At 23.5% G+C, this 11,937-nt stretch overlaps 7 protein-coding genes across 7 annotated transcripts; 2 read left to right on the top strand and 5 right to left on the bottom strand.

The window, feature by feature from the left end:
* Positions 1 to 308: 308 nt before the first annotated feature.
* SRAE_1000248000 (Vacuolar protein sorting-associated protein 33B) lies at positions 309 to 2,165 on the bottom strand (the record flags this gene model as incomplete). Its single annotated transcript, XM_024649560.1, has 1 exon — positions 309 to 2,165. The coding sequence occupies one exon, from the start codon at positions 2,163 to 2,165 to the stop codon at positions 309 to 311; it is 1,857 nt and encodes a 618-aa protein (XP_024503426.1).
* A 270-nt stretch (positions 2,166 to 2,435) lies between these two features.
* Positions 2,436 to 4,899, bottom strand: SRAE_1000247900 (Hypothetical protein; the record flags this gene model as incomplete). Its single annotated transcript, XM_024649559.1, has 2 exons — positions 2,436 to 4,762; positions 4,812 to 4,899. 2 exons carry the CDS (start codon positions 4,897 to 4,899, stop codon positions 2,436 to 2,438), a joined length of 2,415 nt encoding a protein of 804 aa, XP_024503425.1.
* Positions 4,900 to 5,831: 932 nt separating this feature from the next.
* SRAE_1000247800 (Protein ACN9 homolog, mitochondrial) lies at positions 5,832 to 6,164 on the top strand (the record flags this gene model as incomplete). The annotated part of the gene is made up of 1 exon (XM_024649558.1): positions 5,832 to 6,164. One exon carries the CDS (start codon positions 5,832 to 5,834, stop codon positions 6,162 to 6,164), a length of 333 nt encoding a protein of 110 aa, XP_024503424.1.
* A 202-nt stretch (positions 6,165 to 6,366) lies between these two features.
* Positions 6,367 to 7,081, bottom strand: SRAE_1000247700 (Hypothetical protein; the record flags this gene model as incomplete). The annotated part of the gene is made up of 3 exons (XM_024649557.1): positions 6,367 to 6,569; positions 6,615 to 6,882; positions 6,929 to 7,081. 3 exons carry the CDS (start codon positions 7,079 to 7,081, stop codon positions 6,367 to 6,369), a joined length of 624 nt encoding a protein of 207 aa, XP_024503423.1.
* A 913-nt stretch (positions 7,082 to 7,994) lies between these two features.
* SRAE_1000247600 (WD40-repeat-containing domain-containing protein) lies at positions 7,995 to 9,113 on the bottom strand (the record flags this gene model as incomplete). Its single annotated transcript, XM_024649556.1, has 1 exon — positions 7,995 to 9,113. The coding sequence occupies one exon, from the start codon at positions 9,111 to 9,113 to the stop codon at positions 7,995 to 7,997; it is 1,119 nt and encodes a 372-aa protein (XP_024503422.1).
* A 188-nt stretch (positions 9,114 to 9,301) lies between these two features.
* On the bottom strand, positions 9,302 to 9,865 carry SRAE_1000247500 (rRNA-processing protein UTP23 homolog; the record flags this gene model as incomplete). Its single annotated transcript, XM_024649555.1, has 1 exon — positions 9,302 to 9,865. One exon carries the CDS (start codon positions 9,863 to 9,865, stop codon positions 9,302 to 9,304), a length of 564 nt encoding a protein of 187 aa, XP_024503421.1.
* Positions 9,866 to 10,456: 591 nt separating this feature from the next.
* Positions 10,457 to 11,473, top strand: SRAE_1000247400 (Major intrinsic protein family and Aquaporin-like domain-containing protein; the record flags this gene model as incomplete). The annotated part of the gene is made up of 2 exons (XM_024649554.1): positions 10,457 to 10,570; positions 10,607 to 11,473. 2 exons carry the CDS (start codon positions 10,457 to 10,459, stop codon positions 11,471 to 11,473), a joined length of 981 nt encoding a protein of 326 aa, XP_024503420.1.
* Positions 11,474 to 11,937: the final 464 nt, after the last annotated feature.

Raw genomic sequence — 11,937 nt, 5'->3', positions numbered from 1 at the left:
ATATAATATTGTTTTTGATGAAAAAAAAAATAACGGGCCTACCCCTATATTTATCATATTTTACCTAACTAAAAAAATATTTGTAATATTATAAATTAGACCTACCAATAAAACATCTATTACAATACACTTTTTTTTTTCATACATTCATTTATTTAAAAAAAAAAAAATTTTTTTTTTTTTTATAGAAATTTTTAAAAGTTATGGCAAACATTTTTATAATATAACAGCCTACCTTCAAACTTAAAGAAAATTACTTTAAACAACTATTAAAAATATAATTTTTATCTTTAAAATAATAAACTTGATTAATCGTATAACGATGTATCTAAATTTGTTGGTAATAAATAACGTGCAAACTGTGTAATAAAATTTTCACGAGAAATTATGTGTGTTGATATAATTATGAATTTTGTCTGAAGTTGGTTACCAAGGTATCGGATAGCAGCAATTTCAGCATAAGTTACTCCTGATAAAAAATACACAACAATTGGTTTATTTTTTGAATCTAAATTCTTTGAATTAGATGTATTATAAGACATTTTTGTTGTTGAATTTATATTTATATCTTTTGATGTTGTACTCATTATATGTTGATTATTAAAAATTTTTTTTAATTTTTCTAATGGTAATGTTTGATAAAGGAAGATTTCTTTTAATATGGGAATAATTAATGGAGTATATATTCCATTAAAAACATAATTTGGTTGAGGTTGACTTTCTGTTTTACCATTTGTTTTATTTTTATCATTTGTTAAATTAAAAATTTTAAATATATTAGTTAATGGCACTTTTGGTTTTTGATTAGCAAATTGAGATACCTGACTTAATGTTGGTAATGTGATATGTGACTTTTCATAAAGTATATTATTTTGTTGCAAACTATGCAACAATGGTAGATATTCATAACCATAAGCTCTTAAAAATTTATTTTTAAATTGTAAAAAATATTTTGATGGGATACCATTTTGACAGATTGATGCTAATGACATCAATAAAAGAATTTGTTCAAAATTAGTACGTTTTAACATTCCTTCTTCAATATACTCAATAAGTAATTCTAAATCACACTCTTCTAGTAGTAATGATTGCTCAAATGATAATCTCTCTTTAATACCTTTATTTTCATCTAAAATTAATTCAGAGGCAGATATATGCATTTCTAATTGTTTTTGTAATGTTTTTAAAGATGCCAACTCATTAGATACAAATTTTTTAACTTCAGCAACCTGATTCGTTTTTGAAATTTTATCAAATGAACATTTTATATGTTTAGCTTTTGCAGAGAAATAGGGAAAAACATCAGATATATGTTTATTTCTAACTGTGGCAAATATTGTATCTGAATTATTAAGAGCAATAGATTTACCTTTTAATATTTCAGAATTTTTTAATTTGTTATCTAATTTTTTTCCAAAACATATTTTACCACATGATATACCAAATGTATTATGTAATAGAGATTCATATGTTGATGAAGTTAATAAAACAGGAACAATATCACAATATCTATCAAATATTAATAAACTTTGAAAAGTTGTATCAATAGAAGATGGTATAACATATTCAGGATATATTTTATGATAATTTTTTAATAATTTTTGTACCTCTAAAGCACTTCCACCTAATGAATGTATAACTGGAAATGTACCATATAATGATTGTATATGAATAATATTTTTAGCTATTAATAATGGATTACAAATATTATCTGTTATTTCCATTGAAAATAAATCTGTCTCTATTGATATAAATGGTATCTCAAAGTCAAATGTTTTTACAATTCCATATAATCCATTTTTTTCTAATTCTGTTTCACATGTTAATGTTAATCTTGGTACAAATATAATTGAAAATGGTATTGTTGGTTCTGCTTTAATAAAATCACATACACGTCTTAATATTTTTATATTTGGTGGAATAATAAAACATCTATTGTCATAATTTAACCATGTAATTGAATGAGAATCAGATAATTGTTGTACTCTTCCAACATTATGCCGTTGTAACATTGACATTGATGCAATTTTATCAATTGGTCGAATAAGATTAGCCTCAATGACTAAATCTTTTGTACCTTCTATAGATTCTAGAATATGAATAAGTTCATTCCTGCATAATTGATTTACAAGAACAAAATCATCAAATTTAGAAAAATTTGACATTAGAATTCATATAATAAAAAAATATATATATATATTAAATGTTAAAAGAAGAAACTATAAAAAGATATAATTTTATATTGTATAAAATCTATAAAAATAAAAAGCCGCGACTCCATTTGAGTAGTTAAATGTCGACAAATAAAAATACTAATTATATTGTTTAAATGAATATATTTTCCAGGTAATTAAACAGTTATATTATTATATTTTATTATAAAAAGATCAAAAATTATTATTTACATTGAAAAAAAAAAAGATAACCGTACAACATTACAAACATGAAATTAGGATGTCTTTAATTTGTACACAACTTGCAGATGGAAAATATTGCTTGACAAATTGACAATTTTCTTGTATCCACAATTTTGGATCATTAATTTTAAAAATTTTTATAAAATTTCGTACCGGTTCACATTGAATTTGAGGTAATTTTATTGTATCTTCTATATCTTCAGGAGTAGGTCCACGACGTACTGGTTGCCTTATTAAAGTTGTATCACTAATTGTTTTAACTTTATTTAAATAATTTGGAGCAAAATGTAAACGTTTCTGGTCTGCCTCCTCACGTAAAAGTCTTTCCTTCTCCGCTAAAGCATCTAAAGTTTTTTCTATTGACATTTTCTCCTCATCCTCAGCATTCTCCTGTTTCTTACGTAAATCTTTAGCCTTTTCTAAATTATTTTCCTCAAAATTAATTACCTCCATCTTTTTTTCCTCATCTTTATTTTCATCAATTGAAAAGTCTGACTTTATTTGTTCTTTATATTTTTTTAAGAATATTTTTATTGTTGGTGTTGTTGTTTGAGGTACCAAAACTTCTGTACTACCAGTTTTTTCTTCTTCTTCTTCATTTATTTTTTTAATTTGTAGTTTGGCTAGTTTTTCACGAAGTTTATTTATTAATTTACTCCATTTGACCTGTATAAATCGTTGATCATTTTCATTAATTTTTAATGTTGTTGAGGTATTTTCAAATTTAGATCTTATTTCACTTACAAGATTATATATTTCTTTTGTTAATTGATCATCTAAACTATCAAGTTTGTCAACTTTTTCAGTAACAATATCAATTTTTTCTATTACTTCAGAAGCATTAAAGATTTCAATGTTTTTGGTTGTTGAAGCAATAGTTGTGGATGGTGTTGTTAGCATTGTACTAGTTAATATTTCAGTTACCTCTTCTAAAGATTCCTCATCTGTCTCCTCCATTTTAAATGCAACATCTTCAGAGTCATCTTCTGTTGTTGTTTTTATTGTTGTTGTTGTTAAATTATTTATTATACTTTTTATATCAACATTAATTATTGGTAAAGTTGTTTTTACTACTTTTGAAGTTTGTGTAGTTATTTCTTCTTCTTGAGAATTTATTGTTGTATTGGTAATTTTATTTGTAATATGCTCACTTTTCTCAGTATCTGAAAATTCAGCCTCAGGTATATCTTCTTCAGAATTTGTGTTATTTGAATCTGAAATTTGTAAACCTAATTCATTTATTATTTTATTTTTTTCTTTCACTTTTTCTGTACTTAATATTTTATGTGTTGGGGTTGTTGTTATATCATTAACCATTTTCGTTGATGTTATATCATTTTCTTCTTGATTTTTACTTGTAAATACTGTAGATTCTTCAATAGATACATCTGTTGACTCATTTTCTGCTATCTCCTTTATTTTAGGAGATGTTTTTTTAGAAAATGTTGTTGTTTCAATTTCATTGTCCTCATCATCTTCATCCTCCTCACTGTCTGTTTCAGTAGTTGTTGATTTTGATTGTGAAGTTTCCATAAAACTAGATGTATGTAATGTTTCATCAGTTGATGTTTTTTTTGTAGATAAAACTTCTGGTAAAGCACTTGTTGTAAGAACTGAGTCATTTGGAAGGGTAGCCTCTGTACTTGTTAATAATACACTATCAATTGTTACTATACTTGATGGTAAAGAATCTTTATTTAATTCTGATTCTTCTTTTTTCATTTCATCTGACTTTGGTATATTTAATACTTCATCTGTTACTGGATTTATTGTATTTTCAATGGTAGTTGAAATTGTTATAGTATCTTGATCAAAGTCTTTTGTTAATTGATTTTTTAGTATTGGCAAAATTGTCGTAGTCAAATCGTCAATTTCATCAGTTGTCACGATAGATGTTATATCAATATTTTCTGTTGAAATGCTTTCTTTTTCATTGACCTTGGTTGTGGGAAATTCTTTTTGAAACAATGTAGTTTCAGGTGATGTTGTTAGTGATGATGATGATGATGTCACTTCAAATTTATTTGAACTTTCTATATGTGATGGTTTCATGGATGGTGTTACAGTGGGATTTACAGTTTTCACCTGTGTAACTTCATCTGTAACAATATTTGTTTCAGCACTCACATCAATTGCTATCATTTTATTTTTTTTACCATTTGATGATAGGATATCTTCAAGATTGGTATTTTTTACATTTTTTGTTACATCATCTTGTTCTAATGATGATTTAGATATTGGTGTATCTGTTGTACTTTCAATAAAAAGTTTAAGTTGACTTTGTGGATTACATTTACAAGAACAATCACATTTATTATCTTTGACATATTTTATTATTTGAAATTCTAAGATATTTATTTATTTTATAAAAAAAAAAGTTATACCTTAACATACCTTTAACCCCATCTTTACGATAATTCCTATGAACAATTTCACCAAGTCCCACTGTGATAAAGAAAAATATTAGTACTATATATTTCATACTTGATAAATAATATATATTTCTGAAGACAAAAATTTTAACAAAACTATCATAGACAAAATGAGTAAAAGTTAAAATTAACAAATCAAAAAGACCTTGGCACTTTACAAGGAGAAACTATATTAACTAACAAGTACTAAAATATAAAAAGAAAATAAAAGAAATGAAAATAATTATCAACCGGTAAAATGATTATTTTAATTTCCTTTTACAAATATTCTAGAAAAAATGTTAGAAATTGATATTTTTATGAAATTTTCTGAATGGTTAGCATGCTTACTTGACCTTGGATTTTTTAAATGACCCAAATTAATTAATTTTTTGTTGAAACTTTTTTGTGCTAATTGAAAAATTATTTTGTTAATTTGTATATTGTAAAGATATTTTTTAATATTTCATTTTTTACTTAATTTATTTTTTTTTTAAATTATTTATTATGTTAAAAAAAAAAATTTTTTTTTAAATAGAAAAAAAATGTAAAAAAAATCATTTCATCAATATCATATATTTATGACCTTTGTTAATTAATTTGTGTATATTAAATAAATATATAAATACATTTTTGTGATAAGTCTACCAAGTATATTATTAATATAAAATACAATTAGGTTAAGGTAATTGAAAACATTTATTGATAATATTATTTTCAGGTTATTAAACATGTTTAATTAAATAATTAATTAGTCATTTAAATTTGCATAAATTTAACTTATCAACTTTTTTTTTAAGCATTTTTTAAAAAAATATTAAAAAATTTAAAATAATTTCATAATATTCTTAGAAAGAAAAGATTTGGAGATATATTGATAATGTTCAATGATTTTCAAAATAATATAAATTAATAAAATATTTTTAAAGTTTCATTTATCTTAATATTTCTTTTTTCTTTAAAAATCCTATATCAATTGACATTTCTTTTTTAGATAAAATAAATGAATAATCCAACTAAATTTCCATTAATTTTATATAAAAGAATATTAAGGTTACATTATGGTCTTCCAAGTGAATTAAAAATTTTGGGTGATGGTTATGTAAAAGAAGAATTTAGGAGACATAAAGATGCTACCCCTGAACATTCATTATTATTTCTTAAGGAATGGACAGAATATTGTACATCTCTTTCTAAACAATTATCGGGTAAAGGATTAGTTGAAGGAAATTTAGGACAAAATTTAAATCCAGAAATAATTGATAAAATGGATGAAGATAAGTTATACCAACTTTATGAGTTAAAAATAGAAACAGAAAAAGTTAAAAATGCTTAACATGTAAATTGTTATTTTTAAATTTTAGTTGATTAAAGAGTAGTAATTAATTGTAGAAAAAAAATAAATTTATTTATTATAAAAAATTTTTTATTTCTTTTTTTTTCAATAACAAATAATTTTTAAGTTATTACCCGTATGATTATCACTAAAATTTAAACTAAATAATATCATTATAATGTATGAAAATGAAAATATTTAATTAATATTTGTTCTTCATCAAGACATGAGCGAGTTCTGGTCGAATGTGGTGAACTTTAACAGAAGGAATAGTATATAATTCATCTCTTAATCCAAAATATTTGTATACTTTTATAGTTAAAAGTATTTGAATTATAATAAAAAATATTACTATCATTGAAATTATTATTATATAAGTTGAGTCTCGAGTAAAAAATTGATGAACTGAAATAATATGAATAAAATTTTTTTAATAAAAAAAAAACCCACCATATGGTATTAAATCATTTGGAAAAACAGAAAGTACAACTATTCCTAAAAATGAAATCATTAAAAGAATTTTAAAATAAAACCATATCATTATTGTAAAAATATATTTTTGATTTTCTTCCTGAATGGCTGTTATAATTGCACAAAGAAGTAACAGAGAAAAAACGGAAAATACAATAAATGTATACATGACAAATTCTTCATTTGCCAGGTAAACTCCTAAGGATTCACAAAAAATAATTATGATGGCAATAAATTTAAGTAACATCTTAAAAATAAAACTATTAAAAAAACCGGTAGATAAAATAACTTACCAAAATATCTACATGTTTGAAAAAAACCATTCTTATGTTACGAATTTGCTCTTCAATAATATCAGCATCAGTATTAGAACTTGAAGTTGATACTCTTACAGTAGCAAAAGGCTTTTTCTCAATACTTTTCTGGTTTTTAAAACAGAAAAACATTTTCTAAAATAAAATATATATACATATTATGTAAAACGTCATTTAAATTTATAGTTTTCTTTTAATAATCTTAGTAAATAAAGCTAATAAAAAAGAAAAAAAAAAGAGGATAAAAATAAAATAAACATTTATCATAATAAGTTAACTTTAATTAATACATTCAAAACAAGTTTGATAAACAATGTCATAGTTTTATTACTATTATTTAATATATATAAATATATTTATTAATTTAGTGATATACGTTCTATTTGTTTTAACTATTATACACAGGATATAATATTAGAAATTATAAATGTTCTCTAAAAATACATCATATATTATTCAAAGTTCACTATCATTAAAAAGATTATTTTTCAAAATATTAATTGAAAAAAAATATCTTTTTAAATAGGTTTTAATTTTATAAATTTCATATTTAATGTATGTTCTTTATAAACTTCTTAATATCATAGAGCAGGCGGTTCTCAAATGTGTTATTTATTTTTCTAAAGTCAAATATTCATTATATGTCATTATGGCAAAAGAATGTAATATTCATTTGATTGCACATAACTTTTATGTCTTATATTTTAATACAAATTCAACTGGTTTTAAAAGCCAAAAATTAATTAACCAAATATTTTAAGAGCAACTCTCAATATTGTAGAGGAAAATATATAATTTATTGAAACCATAGATGTATGAAAAATTATATAAACATTTTTGTTATTATAATTTATGATTTTTTATTTTTCTTATATATTATATTAGATTGTTATAAAGAAAAGTTTGCGCAATAAAATACTACTTTTTTTTTTAAATAAAATGTTTTGTTTAATAAAAATCACAAGATAAAATATTATTTTAATACAATTAGTGGTGAACAGTTAATAATCATAGTGATCATTAAAATAATTTTTAAAAAATTTTGTTAATATTCATTTGTCAAAAATATAGGTGTAGTTTTGTCAGAATAATAGTATTCAGCATATGTAATATTTCCAAGATAATTAAGAAATATTGCAGCTATACTTTCAGTATTAAGAGGGTATATATAAATTTTTTTAACATCAGCTCCAACAAATGAACGATAAATTGGTCCAATTGATGTTTCTAAAGGACATTTCCATGAATAAATTAAAACAACACCATTTTCATTGACACAAACAGCATAACTTTGATCTGTTTTTTGAGATGAACATACTCCAAGACAAGTAACATAATAATTATCTGGTAACAATAAATAATGATATGTTCTTGATGAAAAATTTGAAACTGCAATTTTTGTGTATGTTTTTATGGGAGAATTTACAAATACTGGCATCATTGCTAAATAAATTGTATTTTCATCCATATCAATACTTCTTTCTTGTTGAAGTTTATGTGCAGCAACTATTCCTTGACTTTGAAAATCAACTACAACTCTATTATATTTTCCCTTTACAGTTAATTGAGCATAAAATGAAAAATTATGTTTAAAGTCACATCCAATACTCCAAGCATCAATATTTATTAATAAATCCCATTTACGAGTTGGTATAAACTTATTATATCTATTATTAAATCGATATGATCTTATAACACGATCAGTCATCATTATATACAATTCTTTACCGTTAACTGAAGTTAAATCATTTATAAAAGCAGAAATTATATTTGGTAACATTATTTGCTGAATACTTAGTACCGGTTGAAGTAAAGAAATTGATTCAGGAATTAATGGATCAGATGATTTATTTAATAAAGGAAAAGTGTAACCACATAATAATCCATTTGAATTTATTACAACAATTTCTTTTCTAGATTCATTTCTAAGATCTGCAGTACAAATGCACGTAATATGAGTGTCTATATCCATTGATTTTAATATAAAAAGTTCACCTTTTTGATTATCATTAATTACCTGTATTCTTACATCACCAGTTTCATCACCTGTAATTAACCATTTATACAATAAATTTTCACTTATTTTTTCCTCAACAAATAATATTGATGTAACTTTTGTTTTCAATTTAACTTTTTTCATATTTTTTCCAGTTATATCTTGCATGGTGTAACAATTTTAGAAATATTAAAAAATAGTTTATTTTAACAACAACAATAACAACTATAAAATTTTAACATAGTATAAAGATATTAAAAAGTAAAACAATATTGGCAAAACCAAAAAAAAAGAAGATTATTAAGGCTAAAAACATTTTAAGAATTTCTTAAAACTTTTATTATGAAAAAGTAATGTTATTTAGATTGTGTTGAATTAGCGATTTTCTTCTTCCGTCTTGTTTTTTTAGTTTTATCAGAATCTCCCCCTGAAGTATCTACTTTTGGTTTTTTCTTCAAACATGATAATGGATTTGGACCTTTAGGTTTTCTCTTTCTATGATTTATTTTTTTATCATCTCCTAAAACTTGTTTTTTCAAATCTTGTAAACGTTTTAAATCACTAGATATATTTTCTTCTTTTTTAAGAGATGCCTCTGAGATGTCTTCTAAAATAATTGTATTATATCCGATAAATAAATTTGAAATTCCAGGAATAGTTCTTAACTTCTCTTTTAAATTACTATCATTCGTAGCAAACATCAATTTTTGTTTTCCTTCTTTAATAGATTTCCTGGCTAAATAAAGAAAACAACTTTCAACACTTTTTTCAGGAGTATGAGGACAGTGAAGAATTTCATAACTTTTTAAAATATGTAATGCACCAAAAACAGGACTTCCTAATTTTTCAAGTTCTTTTAAAACACATTTTGTAGTTAAAAGTTCACAACTATTACTTAAATATTTTGGCATTTGTTCCATAATATTTATCTTATCTTTTAAGGCTGTTAAGGCAAATGTTCCATCAACTAATATTTTATATGGTGGTACTAAATTATAATTATAACGAAAATGAGTCAGAATTTTATTAGCTCTTTTTAATCTTTTAGTTTTCATTTTTTAGCTGTTTTAATCTATAAAATAATCTGTTATTAAATTAATATTAAAATAAATTTATTTACCTGTTTTTCAACACAACGAAATAATGCTTCAAATTCTTTTGTACAATCGCCTTTTGAAATTTTGTCTGATTTTGTGGAGACGCAAGTTCCGTAAAGTGATATTTCACCTGTACAATTTGCTAAATACTTTGAATATTTTAACAATTTCTGACGGTCTGTCATGAAATAAGGAAATGAATACTAAAAATTATTAAACTATTAAAAAAATTTAATACAACACTTTTGATTTGGAATAATGTCTCAATAAATTGTCCTGTTAAATTTTTTTTAAAGTAGATATTTAAAGATTACTCTTAAATTTTTAAATAATATAATAATAAGCTGTGATTATAAATAGTTATTTAAAGTTGATAATATACAATGTTAGCCAATTGCATGTATTTATTTTCATATGAAGCCTATAATCATTCCTCAATATCGTATTCAATTAAAACATAAATTTTACATTAGAAAAAGAATATATAGAGAATTATTATGTGAATTTTGTTGTACATGGTTTTTAATGGTAACTACTGATTTACTTGACATAATAATTATTTAGTTTGCTGGGACAGGGATAAATCTTAATGAATCTTTAAGAAATGGACCAGGAAAAACTTTTTTATCAGGAAATGTTGGATGGGTACTTGTAGCTGGTATGGCAATTCATATGGGATATAATATCACTGGATCTCATATGAATCCTGCTTTTAGTTTTAATTCATTTTTACTTGATATGCTTACATTTAAAAATTTTATTTTTTATTCAATTGTCCAAACTCTTGGTTCTTTCTTTGGTTCATTTTGTGCATATTATGCTTTTATTGATGCGATTAATAATTATGATAGCGGTTATCGTCAACTTTATGGAGATAAAGCGACGGCTCATTTATTTGCCACTTTTCCTTCTCCACATCTCAGTTTTGTTGGAGGGATTGTAGATCAATTTTTAGCATCCTTTACTTTAGCAATATGTGTAGGTGTAGCAACAGATATCAATAATCAAATTCCAAGATGGGCCCAACCATTCATAATAAGTACAGCAATTGGTATTATTGGAGGAAGTTTGGGTTTAAATGCTTCAAATGCTATGAATCCTGCCCGTGATCTTGGACCACGAGTATTATTATTTATTGTAGGATATGGTTGGGAAGTATTTTCATTTAATAATTACTCTTGGTTTTGGATCCCATTAGTTATCCCAATGATTGGAGTACCAGTTGGTACATGGACCTATAATATCCTAATATCCTTTCAAATAGAAGACGAATTATATTTTCACGATTTACAATCTGAGTACCAAAATAATCGTCTTGAAAAGATTGAACAAAAACTAAAAATTTTAGAAAAAAATAACGAAAAAGGGGAAAATTTTAATTTTAATACATTTAAAACAAATATTATTGGTGACGATTATTTTATATGTTAATCTTTATAAAGAGATTATTATTTTTTTTTGTTATTGCAATATTAAATTATGTCGTAAAAATACGCATAAATTTAACGTAAAGTTATTTTATTGCCCTGGTTACTACATAAGGCCAAAGATTATATTATGTATAATATACATAACATTGTCGAATAGGATTAAATTAATTGTCATTATCAACACGTTATAGAAAATTCTAGAAAAAATGATTAAAAGTTTATTTACCACGAAATTGGATGTTCATAATATACGTTCTTTTTTCTTTTTTTTTTTTAATAAATTGTCAATTTGGCGTGTCAAATTTTTTTCTCAACATATTTTTACTATAAATAGTAATATTTTCAACTTTTCATAATACTTGTGTTAACAGTTGTCTTTGTCTTTACATTGTTTTAAAAATTAAATTTTTTTTTTCTTTATTTGGTCTTTTTTATATTTAATTAAATATGACGTTATTTTATTGT

This window comes from Strongyloides ratti, assembly GCF_001040885.1.
Source record: "Strongyloides ratti genome assembly S_ratti_ED321, chromosome : 1".
Taxonomy (NCBI): Eukaryota; Metazoa; Nematoda; class Chromadorea; order Rhabditida; family Strongyloididae; genus Strongyloides; species Strongyloides ratti.
This window is presented reverse-complemented; position numbering and strand designations above follow the sequence as displayed.